At 38.7% G+C, this 18,299-nt stretch overlaps 1 protein-coding gene across 1 annotated transcript in view; it reads left to right on the top strand.

Annotated features, from left to right (window-relative positions):
• CTNNA3 (catenin alpha 3) overlaps positions 1 to 18,299 on the top strand; it is a 1,221,152-nt gene that overhangs the window by 1,185,538 nt on the left and 17,315 nt on the right. Inside the window, exons 16-17 of the mRNA XM_060768919.2 lie at positions 5,980 to 6,085; positions 17,204 to 17,338. Of these exons, the coding sequence (XP_060624902.2) occupies positions 5,980 to 6,085; positions 17,204 to 17,338 (241 nt within the window). The remainder of the gene's footprint in view (positions 1 to 5,979; positions 6,086 to 17,203; positions 17,339 to 18,299) is intronic.

Here is an 18,299-nt window from a genome sequence, read left to right as displayed (position 1 = left end):
AACAAAGGGGAGAGGAGGCGGAGTAGCCTTATATGTCAAAAACTCTTATGCTGCAGAAGAAATTCAAGACAGCAATCTGGGAAACCAGCTTGAAATCATCTGGATAAGAATCAAGGGAACTGGGACTCAAAAAGATGTCGTTGTAGGCGTCTACTACAGACCCCCAAGCCAGGAGGAAGATCTTGATGAAGTCTTCTGCCAACAGTTGACCAAACAGGCACAGAAAAGAGATGTAGTAGTCATGGGCGATTTCAACTATCCCGATATTTGCTGGAAAACAAACTCGGCCAAGAGTACAAGGTCCAAGAAATTCCTCGCTTGCCTTGCAGACAATTTCATGGTCCAGAAGGTAGAAGAGGCAACAAGGGGATTGGCTACTCTTGATCTCATCCTAACAAATGCGGAGGACCTGATCGATGCGGTCGAAGTGGTAGGATCCTTAGGGGCAAGTGACCATGTGCTCCTGCAATTTGAGGTACAAAGGAAGGCCGAAACTAAGACAAGTCAAACCCGCATTTTGGACTTTAGGAGAGCTGATTTCCAAAAAATGAAGGAAACGCTGAGCAGCATTCCGTGGACACAGAAACTAAAAGACAAGGGAGCTACGGATGGATGGGAATTTCTCAAGAGTGAAATACTCAAGGCGCAATTGCAAACCGTGCCAACAAAGAGAAAAAATAGGACAAGTGCAAAGAAGCCAGAATGGATGTCCAAAGAACTTCTAACTGTGCTAAGACACAAAAGAGACATGCACAAGAAGTGGAAAAAGGGAGAAATCACCAAAGAAGAATTCAAACAAATAGCCAACACCTGTAGGGAAAAGGTCTGCAAAGCTAAAGCAAAAAACGAGCTCAGACTTGCCAGGGATATTAAAAACAATAAAAAGGGCTTCTATTCTTATGTCAGTAGAAAAAGGAAAAACAAGGAGGCGATAGGACCTCTTCGCGGAGAAGATGGGGCAATGCTGACAGGAGATAGGGAAAAGGCAGAAGTATTTAATGCCTTCTTTGCCTCGGTCTTCACACAAAAAGAGAGTCTTCAACCTCAGCAAGATGATGAGGGATTGGAGGACATCCAACCCCAAATTGGGAAAGAAATCGTCCAGGAATACCTGGCCGCTCTTAATGAGTTCAAGTCCCCAGGGCCAGATCAACTACACCCCAGAGTATTGAAGGAACTAGCGGAAGTCTTTTCGGAACCATTGGCAACCATCTTTGAGAGTTCTTGGAGAACGGGAGAAGTTCCAGCAGATTGGAGGAGGGCCAATGTGGTCCCAATCTTCAAGAAGGGAAAAAAGGATGACCCAAACAACTACCGTCCGGTCAGCCTCACGTCGATACCGGGCAAGATTCTGGAAAAGATTGTTAAGGAAGCGGTCTGCAAACACTTAGAAACAAATGCAGTCATCGCTAATAGTCAACATGGATTTATCAAAAACAAGTCATGCCAGACTAATCTGATCTCTTTCTTCGATAGAGCTACAAGCTGGGTAGATGCGGGGAATGCCGTGGATGTAGCGTACCTGGATTTCAGTAAGGCCTTCGACAAGGTCCCCCATGACCTTCTGGCAAGGAAACTAGTCCAATGTGGGCTAGGCAAAACTACGGTGAGGTGGATCTGTAATTGGTTAAGTGGACGAACACAGAGAGTGCTCACTAATGCTTCCTCTTCATCTTGGAAAGAAGTGACGAGCGGAGTGCCGCAGGGTTCCGTCCTGGGCCCGGTCCTGTTCAACATCTTTATTAATGACTTAGATGAAGGGCTAGAAGGCATGATCATCAAGTTTGCAGACGACACCAAATTGGGAGGGATAGCCAATAGTCCAGAGGACAGGAGCAGAATTCAAAACCATCTTGACAGATTAGAGAGATGGGCCAAAACTAACAAAATGAAGTTCAACAGTGACAAATGCAAGATACTCCACTTTGGCAGAAAAAATGAAATGCAAAGATACAGAATGGGGGACGCCTGGCTCGAGAGCAGTACGTGTGAAAAAGATATTGGAGTCCTCGTGGACAACAAGTTAAACATGAGCCAACAATGTGATGTGGCGGCAAAAAAAGCCAATGGGATTTTGGCCTGCATCAATAGGAGCATAGTGTCTAGATCTAAGGAAGTAATGCTACCCCTCTATTCTGCTTTGGTTAGACCACATCTGGAATATTGTGTCCAATTCTGGGCACCACAATTCAAGAGAGATATTGACAAGCTGGAATGTGTCCAGAGGAGGGCGACTAAAATGATCAAGGTTCTGGAGAACAAGCCCTATGAGGAGCGGCTTAGGGAACTGGGCATGTTTAGCCTGAAGAAGAGAAGGCTGAGAGGAGATATGGTAGCCATGTATAAATATGTGAGACGAAGCCACAGGGAGGAGGGAGCAAGCTTGTTTTCTGCTTCCTTGGAGACTAGGACGCGGAACAATGGCTTCAAACTACAACAGAGGAGATTCCATCTGAACATTAGGAAGAACTTCCTGACTGTGAGAGCCGTTCAGCAGTGGAACTCTCTGCCCCAGAGTGTGGTGGAGGCTCCTTCTTTGGAAACTTTTAAGCAGAGGCTGGATGGCCATTTGTCAGGGGTGATTTGAATGCAATATTCCTGCTTCTTGGCAGGGGGTTGGACTGGATGGCCCATGAGGTCTCTTCCAACTCTTTGATTCTATGATTCTATGATTCTATGATTCTATGGTTCCATTCTCCATTCTCCATTCTCCTTCATCCTTTGAGAGTCCAAAAATATGGGAGAACACCTTTATCACTAATAACTTGGACAAAAAAGAGAGAAGAAAATGGGAAGGGCTGAGAAAGGGAAATGGTAGTTGGTGGAAAGGCTCATTTCTAGGGTAATCATTCCTTCCAACTTGTCATACGTATTCACCTGAAAATGTTTGACTTGCTTACCATTAGTTTTGAAAGAGAATTGTACAGATGAGATGTGTTTCCAGTTAGAGGTAAGGCAAAACTTGGATTATAATTCGTATTTGCTAGAAGATCTCATCATGTTCCTACAATGTCATATTTTTCTACCATGATGTTGATTGAAACAGAATAGGGTGGACAATTTTCCAAAGATGTAAAACTGATATTCAGTTTAAATCAAGGTCACTTTCAAAAAACTTCTTTTTCCCTCTAACATTTTATGCCAATATACATTTGATCGATGTTGTCTTTCCCCAACACATTTTCCTTAAATAGCAATAATAATAAAGAAATAAGCCTAGCAGCCTAATTCTTTTATTAAATATTCAACATGACATCCATCTGTTCCAAATATTTTTGAAGTTTTGAAGTCGTAGTCATAACATGAAAATTTCAATGACATTTGGAAACAGAGAGCCAAGAAAATGCAAACCAATGCATAATGCACATTCTAAGGCAATATACTACTTAGTAAGGTATACGTATCATTCTTTTTTATTGACATTCACTGCACTGTCATTAAGAATTTCAGAAATCTTGATATGAACATTAAACAGTAAAGTTTTAGCTATCAGAAAAAATATGATTTATGCTTTCTCTCTTTACTTTATATATTACCCTTTGACATCATGGATGTAGTGGATAAGTTAAAAGTTAAAACATTACAACTTATATATTCTTCGCCTTCATGTAGTTTTGTGATGTTTGTGATGTTAGTAAGTTTCGCAGAATATGCCACAGCCAGGCCCAAGCACAGATGGAAGGTTTAAAAGGCTATATTTTACCAGGATCCAAAGACACAGTGGTCTCCACCAGGTCTCCATCAGGGGCAGCTAGTGGTTTCTATGTTAGAATACAGTAAACCCAGTCTTTTATTTCAGGTTTTCAGGGAACAATTCAAGGTGGTGATCACTTTGGTGCTAGAGTTTAGCACCTAGAACAGCTTATTTAAAGTCTAGAATAAACTCCAAAAGCAATCCATTGTATCCTTGATATGGGAGATACAGATTACTAATACTCTAGCCCATAGTATACCTTTACAATTAACAATTTCTAATTTATGTCTGAAGATATTGATGGGACTATATCCCTGCTTCTATATTCTTTTTGTCCAGATCTTGAGAGGTTTTTTGGGCTCATCTACATGAATATACTCTATGGTACATGCCACTTTGTCCTGCATTTTAAAAAGTTATAGGATGTGCCAGAGCTTCCTTAACACTCTAGAGCTCACCCAAATTTTGGGCCTGTGTAAACCGTTGGGCCACTTCCTATTCAGAGGCATCTGTGCCTTTCCCTGGACTTGGAAAGTCTGAGGACAGTGGGTGGCACTTTGCTTCCCCTTGCATTCCAGAGCTTAGTGGTGACAATTGGACATGAAAATGGTGGTGGTTGCTGCTCTTTGCTTGAAGTGATGATAGTCAGAAAAATGAAGCGATCCGAGATCGGGGGGTGGGATTTCTGTTCCTCCCTCTCTCGCGTCACTTTGTTCTTCCATTTATTGATATTACAGTGCTAAGTAGTGACCACCACTATTTTCATAGCCATTAGTCTCTGCTAAGGTCAGATCAACAGGGGCAAGGCAAGGGTGGTAGTTAAGTGTCACTGAACCAGTTTCTGCACTGAGCCAGTTGCCATGGGTGATGCCGATCCAGAGCAATTCTGGATCAGCATTGCCATTTGTGGCACATGTAGAAGGCATTCTTCTTGCAATCACAATGAGTACACAGTTCCATTCCAGAAAGTGAGTTTTTGACTCAGGCACTCTACAGTATACATAGTATGTAATGCATTTATCTAGTGGCTTATAATTTGAGAGACAGCAAAATGTATGGCTCCCCATGTCACACCCCCAGAATCTATTGTGTTAAGACATGAGTGAGGATAAAAGGTCATAATAAAGACATTTTAAAAAATAAATGGTAAAAAATGAATTGCAAGGATCAGCTAAGAGTAATTTAAATTGTATTGCTTGCTTTTGAATAGAACATAATTATGAGGGTATTGTCTCTTCTCAATAAATGAATGGAGAGTTTGACACCAGACCCTCTTCTTTCATAGAATGGTCACTGTAACTGTGTTTCTAGGAACCCATATTAATTTTAAAAAATCATTGAAATGAAATATTTGGTAGCCTTCTCTTTGTTTGTTTGTGTAAATGCCCTATTTATTTCTGGATTTGGACAACTCTAGATTTCAGTGTTATCACTGACATTAATTATAAGGGATTGATTGCAAAATTCTTTGCTAATGAATAATGTTTTGAAGTGCTGTTCTGCATTAATTGATTAAACCTGTGCAGAAAACTTTATTTCTTGTGCAGGAAACTTGAGCAGGGTCATTTCTTTTTTAAAAAATATACACAATCCCACACATTTTTCTAATCAGAGTAATTTTTACCCAACACTTCAGGGCATTGTAATACAAGGAGAGTGCTGCAGAAGAATATTGATTTTCTCCACAGCAGAGAGAATTCTATTTAATTATTCATCCTCACATGTGGGGACAAAGTAATCAAAGATTTGCATCCCTACTTCAGGGAACGTCACTCTAGACTGGAGAAAAACCGCTATTTGCCATTTTCATACTCTTTTTTCCCATTTCAAATGTATTTTTGCATATTATAATAATATTGCAATGGGATTTATGTGATTAATGCAATAATGGGATGGAACAAACACAAAATTGACCTAGCTTTGAAATATTGTGATTTTCCGATATGTAATTAACAATCACATACTGAAATGTATGTGGTGTGATATAGGTGTGGGAAACTTCACATCATCAATTACCGGACATTTTTGCAACGCTTATTTTTATTTAACAAACAAAGTATTGCTGGCATAGAAATGGAAATAACCAATCTAATAAAATAAGCAATGAGACAAAACTATTTGCCCAGAGCTGTGATGATAGGTACCATGAATATATTACATTAAAAATCAAATAAGGTTTGGCTTAATTCTCAGAGGCATCTGCATTCAGAATTCTGTTCTCACACTTACTCCAATATAGTAATGCATATTAATGTTTATCGTATCTCTTTTTTTATTTATTAAAGGGGTAGAGGGCCATTGAAGAATACATCGGATGTGATTAATGCAGCAAGAATGATCTCAGAGTCAGGATCAAGAATGGATATGCTTGCAAGGCTCATTTCTAACCAGGTAGGCTGGCACTGTGGTACATTAAATAAATTATTGTTGTTTCTTACAACTGTCTCCATGCTCAGAATATCACTGTACCCTTTGTAGTTAGACTCCTTCATCTTCTACAGTGTGTTTTCTGTGTCAGACAAACTCCAATGAATGATCAAAACCAGCACTCGGTTGTCAAGTAAACTATTGAAATAGGAGCACATGAACTAGTTCATTGTTTGTCAGCCAGATGAAATACTTCTTTTTAAAGCTTTTTATTTTTTGTAAATGAAATAAATAATAGCAAAAATTCAATACAACTATAAAGACAAAGTAAAAGAAGAAAAAGAGCAACAACAGAGTGTACTGGGCATCACAATCATTAGCCTCTTCCGGATGGCATACAGTTGCAACCCTAGGGTTCCTGCCATCCACCTTGCCCCTTTACTGTCCATATCCTTCCCTGAATCTGCTACTCAGGTCTCAAGGTGATCATTAAATAAATGGCTGTGCCGATCAGAGAGTTTAGTATGGGAAAATACATGACCAAGTCTTCCCTTCAATTCTTAAATGAAAATGGTCAGACATAACTGTAGAAAAGAAAACCTCTAAAAATTCAGTATATACCAATTAAGTAACCCAGTTTCCAAATCCTATTTAGATCTTATCAATGCTTCTGAACTTCCTAACTTGTATTCATAGTAGTATAAAATCTACATTGAACTGGATTATATGGCAGTGTGGACAGATTTTGAGGATTATCTGCCTTGACAGGCCCGTAGCCAGGATTTTGTTTCGGGGAGGGGGGGTGAGTTTGGTTCGGGGGGGCTGAGTCTGAGTGAAAGAGGGTCTACTCTAGCAAACCTTTTGTATCATTACCCCAATACCCCCAAGCATATGGGATATATTGAGCATGGTGATCAGATTATGATATGAATAAACATAACAGTTTAAATAATGTACCAGTAAAGCCTTCTCGCGGACCACCATGAGAATTTGGGGGGGGGGCTGAAGCCCCCCAAGCCTCCCTCCCCCCCGGCTACATGCCTGTGCCTTCATATTCTGGGTTATAGGGCTGTGTGGAAGGGCCTTGAGTAATCCTTTAAAGAAAACCTTTAAGCACCCTCACACACATCCATATAACTCAGAATATCAAGGCAGATAATCCACAATATCTGCTTTAAACTAGGTTAGCTGAGTCCACACTGCCATATAATCCAGTTCAATGTGGATTTTATACAGCTGTGAGGAAGGAGCCTAAGTTATAGCTTTTGCTTTTGTAGACTCCTTTTCACAGCAGGCTTTGGTTGACTGGTTCTGACCGGGCTTGACCTGCTCCTGATCTCACACCAGCAAAGAAAGGAACAAATGCAGTCACAGAAAAAAAAGGAAATATCAGTCCTCGATACACTAGAAGAAAATAATTTGCATCCTCCCCCCCCCCCCCTATATTTAAAGGACTGTTTTAACGAAGTACTAGCACACTGTCCCATGCATAAATAGGAAAATAGCTTGCTGTTTATCTGCAGTTGCCCCTCACTCTCCACCAACCAGGAAATGTCTAGGTTTGGAGAGGCTGCACCAAAGAAATAGTGAGCTTGATGACATGGCATTCGACATGAGACTATTGTAACTACATCTTCTAGCACAGGACTGTGAACAACAATTTTTATATACAGCATAAAAGACTCCCTATGGATACTTGAAATTAGCAAGAATGCCATATTAGGAACATGAGTATCACCTGCTAGAAGTTGCAGAAGCTTTTTTGCAGTGCAATCCATACTTCTTTTCTAGTTATAATGCTTTCCCCAGATATATAGGGATTATGTACTCAAATGAATGCTGCATGTGCAGTTCCTCTCTCAGTGCAGCTGCCAGGAGAAAGGAGCAGGGCTTGGAGCTGCTTGATAGTACTGCTGACATTCTGACCTGGATATGTGTACACAGTACTAGCACTTGTGCACATTTCACTGTGACTGAGTCTTCATGACTACACTGTTGTGATATTTGAATGTATGTTTTTCATTGCATTTTTCTACTTGCCAAAACTGGGAATAACTCAATCATTTAAAGTTTTTTTTTCCTTTTTTTCTTGCACCTTGCCTTCGACAAGATCCCCCATGACCTTCTGGCCAACAAACTAGTCCAATGTGGGCTAGGCAAAACTACGGTGAGGTAGATATGTAATTGGTTAAATGGACAAACCCAGAGGGTGATTCTCCCCAATGCGTCCTCTTCATTCTGGAAAGAAATGACAAGTGGAGTGCCGCAGGGTTCCGTCCTGGGCCCGGTCCTGTTCAACATCTTTATTAATGACTTAGATGAAGGGCTAGAAGGTATGATCATCAAGTTTGCAGACGACAACAAATTGGGAGGGATAGCCAATACTCCAGAGGACAGGAGCAGAATTCAAAACGATCTTGACAGATTAGAGAGATGGGCCAAAACTAACAAAATGAAGTTCAAAAGTGACAAATGCAAGATACTCCACTTAGGCAGAAAAAACGAAATGCAAAGATACAGAGTGGGGGATGATGCCTGGCTTGAGAGCAGTATGTGAGAAAAAGATCTTGGAGTCCTCATGGACAACAAGTTAAACATGAGCCAACAATGTTATGTGGTGGCAAAAAAAGCCAATGGAATTTTGGCCTGCATCAATAGGAGTATAGTGTCTAGATCTAGGGAAGTCATGCTACCCCTCTATTCTGCTTTGGTTAGACCACACCTGGAATATTGTGTCCAATTCTGGGCACCACAATTCAAGAGAGATATTGACAAGCTTGAATGTGTCCAGAGGAGGGCGATTAAAATGATCAAGGATCTGGAGAACAAGCCCTATGAGGAGCGGCTTAAGGAGCTGGGCATGTTTAGCCTGAAAAAGAGAAGGCTGAGAGGAGATATGATAGCCATGTATAAATATGTGAGAGGAAGCCACAGGGAGGAGGGAGCAAGCTTGTTTTCAGCTTCCCTGGAGACTAGGACAAACTAGGAGATTCCATCTGCACATGAGGCAGAACTTCCTGACTGTGAGAGCTGTTCAGCAGTGGAACTCTCTGCCCCAGAGTGTGGGGAAAATTTCTTTGGAAGCTTTTAAACAGAGGCTGGATGGCCATCTGTCAGGGGTGATTTGAATGCAATATTCCTGCTTTTTGGTAGGGGGTTGGACTGTATGGCTCATGAGGTCTCTTCCAACTCTTTGATTCTATGATTCTATGATCATTTTTATTAGGTAAAATAACTTGTTTAAAATATATCATAGAATAGAAAAGAGGGAACGGGGGGACGGGCAGGAGAAGATGACAAGGGAAAAGAGAGGGAGAAGAGAGAAACGAGAAAAAAGAAAAAAAAATGTAAGAAAGAGATGATTTAGGGTTGTGGGAAAAATGGGGTAGAGAGGGAGGAAAAAATTCATCATCTTCCAATCTTCTTTCTCATGGCTTATATTGTCCATTGTTGCATTCTTTTTAGTTTCTGCTTCCTCTTTGTCCTTCTTCAATGTGTGACAGATTTTTCTCTTTCTCTTTTGTTTTACTATATTATCATTTTAATTTTTTCTTGTATCATGTATAAAAGTACCAATCTGTTGTTTTCTTTGGTTTCCCTTGATGGTTTGCCTCCTTGGAGAAGCACCTCTTAGGCCAGAACCTGCTTCCCTGCAGCCTGCCAATGCATAGTTCCAAAACTTCTTTCACTAAGAACAATGCCAAGGACTAGATCTCTGTTTTCCATACAGTAGAACCTGACTCCCTGCACAAAATCTAAGACTCCAAAAGCGCACTTCTTCCTCTCCCCTTGAGAAAGAAGCCCCAAAGTGACCAGACTGCTCCCATGCAAACCTGCCACTATCCATAGGTACTAGGGCTGGGCAACCACGGAAAAAATTGTTTCTAAACTCGATTCGTTTTTAGGGGGTTTTTGCGTTTCGATTTTTAAATTAATTCTGAAATTTTCCTTAATTTTTTTTCGATATTTATGAAATTTCGTAAATTACGAATCAATTACGAATCGATTTTGAAACAATTACGAATCGATTCGTTAATGGTGGGTGCGATCGCGCAATACGCTAAAAAAATCTCCAAATGGGACAGGAAGCTTCCCTCTCCCTCTGTTGTTGACTGTTGTGTGATAATTTTTTTTTTCACTGAGAAAACGACTATAAAACTTGCACCAGACATGCGGAAATAATAACGAATCGATTTCGAAACAATTACGAATCGATTTCGAAACAAATACGAAACAATTACGAAACGAATTGAAAAAATTCATTTCGTTTTTAGTTGCTCCTGAATGGTTCAATATCGCTTCGTTATCAAAAAAAATAACGAATTAATAACGAATTACGAAAATTAACGAACGAAACCGCCCAGCCCTAATAGGTACACTATCTCTCTCCTTCCCAAGGAAGAGAGCATAGTGGGTGAACCAGACTCCTCAGGTTGGTCACTGAGGACCAACCTGAGTCTTTTATAGGAATATTCTGTTGATGTAGTCCCAAAGTTGTAAATTAATGATAGACGTCTTCCATCCTGGATCCATCTCAGTTTCCTGGCCAGATGTTGATCTTCTTGATTGGTGTTGATCTTATGTTGACTTCCTTCTTAACATAAGGAATATTGCAAACATTTCCTTAACTTGAAAGGAACTGTCACAGTTCTTATAAATTCTCATTAGCAGGTTTTGATCACAGTTCCAGCAAGCAGTTAGTTAGTCATTGCAGGCCTTAATATTATACTGGTGTTTCCAAAATTATTAACTCCAACCACACATCCTTCCATCCTTCCATTCATTCTTACACATCATATTAAATTCATATTTGTCAAATCTGCACATTGAATTTCTTGTGACAGATCCATGTTCATAATTTCCATTATTTTTAACAGCCATTGATCTGTTGAATTTATTTATTTTATTCTTTTATTCTCCAATTGCTTGCATAAAGTATTCTGGCAGCCGTAACTAGGTGATTAAAAACATGTTTTTATTTTTGTCCAAATCGATGTCAGTTACTCCCAGTAAATAATATTCCAGTTTCAGTTGTATTGTTATGCCAAGTATTTTCTGATTTTTTCTTGTATTTCCTTCCAAAAATCCCTTGCTTCTCTGCAGCTCCAACACATGTGGTAAAAAGTACCCACATGGGTTTCACATTTCCAGCATTTGTCTTGCATATTTTTTATAAGATTTTGCTAACTTTTGGGGAGTTATGTACTATTGGTACATCATTTTGTACCAATTCTCTTTCAAGCATATGTTTATTTTGATTTATGATTCCATATTTTTCCCAGTCCTCTAATTTTATTGTATGATCTACATTAGCTGCCCATTTAACCATACAATCTTTTACTTGTTCTATTTCTGCCAACCATTCTAACAATTTTTGTAATTGTCTTCTTTTCTGATAACATTATTTTATCCCAGAAGGACCCTTTTTCTGTGAATCCTGTCACCTTATCTGTATTATAATACTAGCTTGGAGACCCGGTGGTGCCTGGGTTATTTGAAGAAGGCATTGTTTGTTTTGGGTGTTAGGTAAATATCAGTTAGTTAATTAGTAACACTATTTATTAGGGGAAAAGCCCATTTTTGATTTGTTTTTTTGTGAGTGCTCCCATTAGAAAATCATAAGGATGGGGATGAACTACAATTCCCAAAACTGTGGGTTAATCCTCCCAAAACCAAGCCTCTATGCACAGCTGGCTATGTTGGGTCTGCATTTATAAATGGTTGTCAATAATATTTTTGACAACAGGTCTGTTCTCTACCATCCTATTCTTTTAGAAATATCTTTTATACTAATAGTTTATAAAGTAGCAATGTTTCTGGACATTATTTCATTAACAGAGAAAGAAGTAGAAAAGCTCCCACAAAAAAAAAAAAAGAGCACTTCAATATGATCCAGCAAAGCTTCCAGGAATTACATTTTCTTTCACTGGCTTCCACTTTTATTTTGATTTACATTTTCATAGCCAACATGTTTAGTTTACTTGTATTGGTGCAAAACACAGTAAGAGTAAAACAAAGGACCTCATCACATTACCAAAAAAATCCTCATCATAGCACGCTTCCTCAACACAGCTGGCATGGAGCTCTCTGAATCTTATCCCATGATTTACATCTACTTCCACTGGGGCTCCATGCATCAAGGAAGTGTTGTAGTAGAGGAAAACCTAAACATGGGAGATTGCCGATGTTCTGGTTAGGAACAATGGAGATAACGCAGGCATGTGATGGGCAAAAAAGGTGATACAGGTGATGTGGGGGCACTGGGTGACAGATTCACCACACTGCTTCATGATTTGCCCTACTACCCTAAGCCCCCCCCCCCCCGCTGTCCCCCACATCAAGGACCTCAATATGATGAGGTCTGAAGGAAGCCAGTAGTCACGCTGTTCCAGGTCCTTAAAATATATATACCTTACATATAACTATCATCATTTACTTTTCCCAGAAATTTATTTCTTTCCTAATTTGCAGTTACAGCTGCCACTGTCCCCCAGCTAGCATGGATACTTACCACTAATTAAAAAGGCAACTTTTTCAGGCTCTGCCAAATGTCCTCTTTTTAATCAGATCATAAGCAATAGTTTCAGACATCACCAAAAAGGCCAATTGCCTATGAAGGAATAAAACCTCTAGTCATTAGTGGCTATTGAAGAATCATCAAACAGCCATCCATGATTATTAGTAAGCAATCAGTTTAACAGGCAATTCATTCAATGGACATGAGGATATACATTCTCCATGCATCACTGTGCTTTTGAAGCCAAGGACTTAAAGGGAAACTGTAATTAAATTATTCATTTCTTCATGAAGAGTTTGGTTACAAATGAGAAAACTAATGTAATAGGATATTAGATGATAAAGAAATTACTAAGGCAAAAATCAGCTGATTATCAGAAGCATACCGGATTCTTGATCGTAAGTCCAGTTCCAGAAACAAATATCTTCAGGATAGCCATATTAGCCATACAGCAAAATGAAACAAAATCTAATTTACCAGTCATTTGTTGAGGGCTACTGAAACTAGTGTTAGGATTCACAAATCAGTCAATTTCATTTGTAATGGTCTTAAATGTACTTTACACAGTCCTGGATGATGGCCATGATCTTTTACACTTCCCATTATTACAGTTAGTACAATGGGAAAAGTAATTTCATTTCCTTGGCATTGTGATTAAATTAAAGTAACATGAGTTAACATAAGATCAGAGTTTTTCTGTTTTTGTGTTTGTTTATTTTTGTCATTTTTCCCTAGGCTTGAAGCACTTTGTGACATTTTGAATTGTGGAATTACACAGAATAATTTTGTATAATTCCACACTTCAAAAAGTTCTAAATTGTAGAGTTATTCAAAGAGGTTTCTGAGTCAGTGTAGTATAGAGGTTTAAGACTATGTCTCTGGGAGACCAGGTTCAGATCTCAACAATGGTGTGACCTCAGGCAAGTCACACTCTCTCAACTTCTGAGGAAAGCTATGGCAACAAATCTGAACAAATGTCCCACGTGCCACTTCTCCCCCTTCCACATCACATGGGAGAAACCATTGCTGTCCCCAGATTAAACTAATGAGAACATGGGTAGCTTTCCCAAATATCCCACTTATAGAGAAAATAGAAAATAATGGAATTCAACATATAATTGTATAAACTTGTTATACTGTTCAATTTCACAGTATTCACAAACAATATTATATGAGTATTTGTACAGTCACTCTGAAATGGTATCAATGCCATGTCTTCTTTAGTTGAGTTGCATATGAATCAGCCGTCTACGACCAGTTTTGGCCTTACTCCAGGCCTTCCTCTGGTGGACTAAAATTATTATATACATCAAAATTTGCTGCAAATATATATTGAACATCATATATTGAAATACATTTGAAGATACTTGCAAAGTTATAAACTTAACACTTATTATATACATCAACATTTGTTGCAAATATATCCATTAAACATCATTTAAAGGTACTTACAAAGTTATAAACTTGACACTTGTTCTCCTTAGAGATACAGGCTTTTTGCTTAGTGAGATCTAAATCAAAGGAACAAAATGTGGCTGTAAATATTTGAACGTTACATATACTAAAAATGAATGTTTTGTTAAAATATGAATGTATTTTACAAAACGGGAGTGCTCATGAGATACTCTGCTGTGTTTGGTTCTAATAGCGAGTATGAAAAAGGTCTGTGAGTTCTCTCAATTTAAAGGGGGAAGATGTAAAATATTCAAACAAAGGAGAAGCTTATTTAAAGTTATAGGAATGAAGCTTGTAAAAAGTGAACACCAGATGGGGGTGTGAGTGCCCTCAGTGTACTCAAATAGGGATGTGTAGTGTAATTGAAATGATTTGGATAAAACCCAGAACTTATCTATAACAATTATACAAATTTTGTTCATTTAGACCATATGGATATTCTGTCCATAATCTGAAGATCCAATATGTTTCTCTTTGTAGAAGTTTATTGTTGAAGTCCATAAGTTTGGATTGTGTAACCACTTCCAGAATGTAATAGTTATACGATTATGGGTTATGCTGTAGATCATCAAAAATTTTATAACGTATAGAATCTCTGGAGTGATTTCTGATTTTACTCTTATGTTCAATGATCCTAGATTTTATTTCTCTGTGAATTTGACCCACATAAGAGAGATTGCATCCACAATTGAGTAAATAAACTACCCCCGTAGTGGTGCAGGTCGCAAAATGAGAGAATTAAATTTCAAATGATAGATGTGGGTGTTTGAAGATTTTAACTTGTTGTCCATGAGGACTCCAAGATCTTTTTCACATGTACTGCTCTCAAGCTAGGCATTGTCCCCCATTCTGTATCTTTGCATTTCGTTTTTCCTGCCAAAGTGGAGTATCTTGCATTTGTCACTGTTGAACTTCATTTTGTTAGTTTTGGCCCATCTCTCTAATCTGTCAAGATCGTTTTGAATTCTGCTCCTGTCCTCTGGAGTATTGGCTATCCCTCCCAATTTGGTGTCATCTGCAAACTTGATGATCATGCCTTCTATCCCTTAATCTAAGTCATCAATAAAGATGTTGAACAGGACCAAGCCCAGGACGGAACCCTGCGGCACTCCACTCGTCACTTCTTTCCAGGATGAAGAGAAAGCATTGGTGAGCACCCTCTGGGTTTGTCTATTTAACCAATTACAGATCCACCTCACCATAGTTTTGCCTAGGCCACAGTGGACTAGTTTGTTTGCCAGAAGGTCTTATTTTAGGTTACAAAGCTGTGTGGCATAGACATACATTGCCCACTTCTGGCACTTCTGGCTCAGAGAGACACCTTGACTTTTGAATGGGGAACACAATAGACAGGGAAAACCACTGTTGTTTTCATGCAGGCTGTTGTTCTGTGTATAATTCTCTCTTTATACAATGGTATACCCCCCCCCTTTTTTTTTCTGGGAATCCACACATCTCCCACACACATATATAGATATTACATGTTGCGATGTTGTACACCTGTATTGTGAAAGTATCAGCTATCTCGATAGGTGTTCTGAATACACAATGCCAGAAAACAGAAAGATGGAGAGTTTCACAGAAATCAAAACATACTTCTTTAGACACACATCATAAATTGCTATCCACACAATCACAAAGATCATCCACAGGAGTTTAGATTAATATCAATGTTTACAGGAGGTTGTATGTTTCTCTGTTTTCTAGCTTATCTTAGGGTAAGACGTGCCAAGTATTAGACTGGAACCTCTGTCTCCAAGCATGACATTGAGCCAAAAGGTTTATTGAGCTGTTTCTATTTCTCCTTTACTGTTTGCAGCCAATTTTATTCTAGGGCCAAGAAATTTATACTAGCTATTTATCATTCCATCATATCACTTGATATTGTCAGTACTATCATTTGAAGTGTCTGAGGTGCCGAACTGAATATCGTACTTATTATGTGCCATGAGGAAGGTCATATAGGCAAAAGGATTAACCACAGTTGTTGATCTGTTGACACAGAGAAAGAAATATTGTGAGAAATCAATGAAAACCTACTGGAATCCTAGTCCAACTCTCAAACAATGACACTGACTCCCACTACCCCACACTGGCTCTCATATACACAAAAACACATGCATGCATACAAACATACAACTCTCAACCATCACACTGACTTCCATTACCCCATGTTGGCTGTCATACACACACAAACATAATTTTTGCACAGAGAAACCATCAAATGAATAAACTGGCAAAGATAATAAAAGAGGAAAATAGTGTGGGGATTGTTTTCAAGGAATTTATTGTTTAAGTATATTTGCTGAATTGTGAAGATGAATAACAGGATACTAGCAAGAGCGCCCTATGCTCATTGAGATTAATATCATTGTAAGTATTAATGAGGATTTGAACAAGAAGACATAGTTTTTATATTTTTTATTATTCATTGTTTTTATGGTTTTAAATGTATTGTGATTCCATTTTTATTGATGTATGTATTTTTATATATGGCATCTAATTGGTGCTGATTTGTACACCACCCTGTGTTGCCTTCGGGCTGATATGGGTGGGATACAAATGTTGTAGGTAAATAAATAAATTAATGTGCAATGCCAATCATTGTTCACTGCTGACACTGCTGTGCATTTTATACCAATACTCATTATGCACCAATATGCACCAGGCAGTTGCTGGCTGTGCTACATGTTAATGTAACAGCAATTATTCACTAGATACAGAAACTATAGACCTAAGACTCCAAAAGGATTCTAATGATGGTGTTCAAAACCTTCCTCAATCAGCCAAACTAAAATGTATGCATCATTTATTGCATCATTGAGATATTTTGAATTAAACCAACATATACAGAAACAAACTGCCTAAAATGGCCCAGTCCCTAAGGAAAATAGCCATGGCTGTGGTTTCTGGAAATGAGAAAAAAAAGTAAAGTGTCCAAATTCTAATTCCTCTCACTTACAAAAATTGTCACCTTCCATTTCCCTGATCTCTCACTAAAAAGCAAATAATTCTTTGTGAACTGTCAATAATTTTCAGTTAGCTTTTGATATGTAGAGGCAAAAGTGTCAAAATCACATTGTATGTATTCTCACCACAGTTTTTTTATTTCAGACAATCATACTAAAAAATGGAACAGCTTTGTCACTGTATTTGTTTTTACTTCTTAGTGTCCAGACCCATCATGTAAGCAGGACTTACTGGCTTATCTGGAACAAGTCAAACTGTACTCCCACCAGCTCAAGATTTGCAGCCAAGTCAAAGCTGAAATACAGAATTTAGGCGGAGAGCTCATCGTGTCTGCAGTAAGTACAAATTCTCCCGAGGACATTTCATTATAGCATTATCCTCTAGTTGCAACCTGTGGTAGGATCAGACAAGGTGTCAGATCCATGAAAAGAATACTTACGAGTTTTATGGAGACAGCAGTTTTAATCTAGTTGTAAAGTAAACTACACTTTGCTATGTTACTTGTTTTCTTGTCTTGTTGTTTAAAAAGCTTGATTATATAATCAGGATTCTGATCTAAATTTATGAAGTGCATGATGAGCTATAGAAACAAGAGAATTTGAAGCATTATTTTTAGCTCCAGATAATACATGGATTATTTTTGTTTTTTTAAAAAAACAAAAACAAAAACGGTAGAACAAGGAATACAGGATAAGCAGAGTCATGTTCAGCTCTTTCCCTTAACTGGACGAGAAAGCATTTCTGCTCATACTTCACTGACCTCTAGCACTACAGTGACCAGTGGAGAGGGGTGTACAACTGAAAAAGTAAGTCCTGGGAGAGTAGCATTGGTGAAAAAAATCTATGTTTTTGGAGCTACATCCCCTGGAACAAGATTTCAATTGCTATTTCAGGATTCATAGGATAGCACTGTAAATTGAAATATTTATACCAGCACATGTGATACCAGGGCCGTAGCCAGAAAAAAATTCGGGAGGGGTTGACATTTTCGGGGGGGGTTGACATTTTCGCTGGGAGGGGGGTGTTGAAACCTGCCTCCTAGCTCAAGCTGAAGTTTGCAGCTTGAGCAGGGGGCAGAGGAGCCTTCAATAGCCTGCAGCTCCATCCCTGTCAACCACCTCCACCAAGTCTGGCCTCCTTAATTAATTTATTTATTATTCCAATTTATATGCTGCCACTCCCCTGGGGCTCGGAGCGGCTTAGAAGAACAGACTAAAATCTAACACAATTTAAAAACAATTTAAAACAATTTAAAAACAGCAATATCAAAGATCAAAGACCTGTCGAAACAGATAT

Source organism: Anolis sagrei, chromosome 3 (assembly GCF_037176765.1).
Source record: "Anolis sagrei isolate rAnoSag1 chromosome 3, rAnoSag1.mat, whole genome shotgun sequence".
Lineage (NCBI taxonomy): Eukaryota > Metazoa > Chordata > Lepidosauria > Squamata > Dactyloidae > Anolis > Anolis sagrei.
The sequence above is the reverse complement of the archived record's forward strand: the minus strand, read 5'-3'. Positions and strand labels throughout refer to the sequence as shown.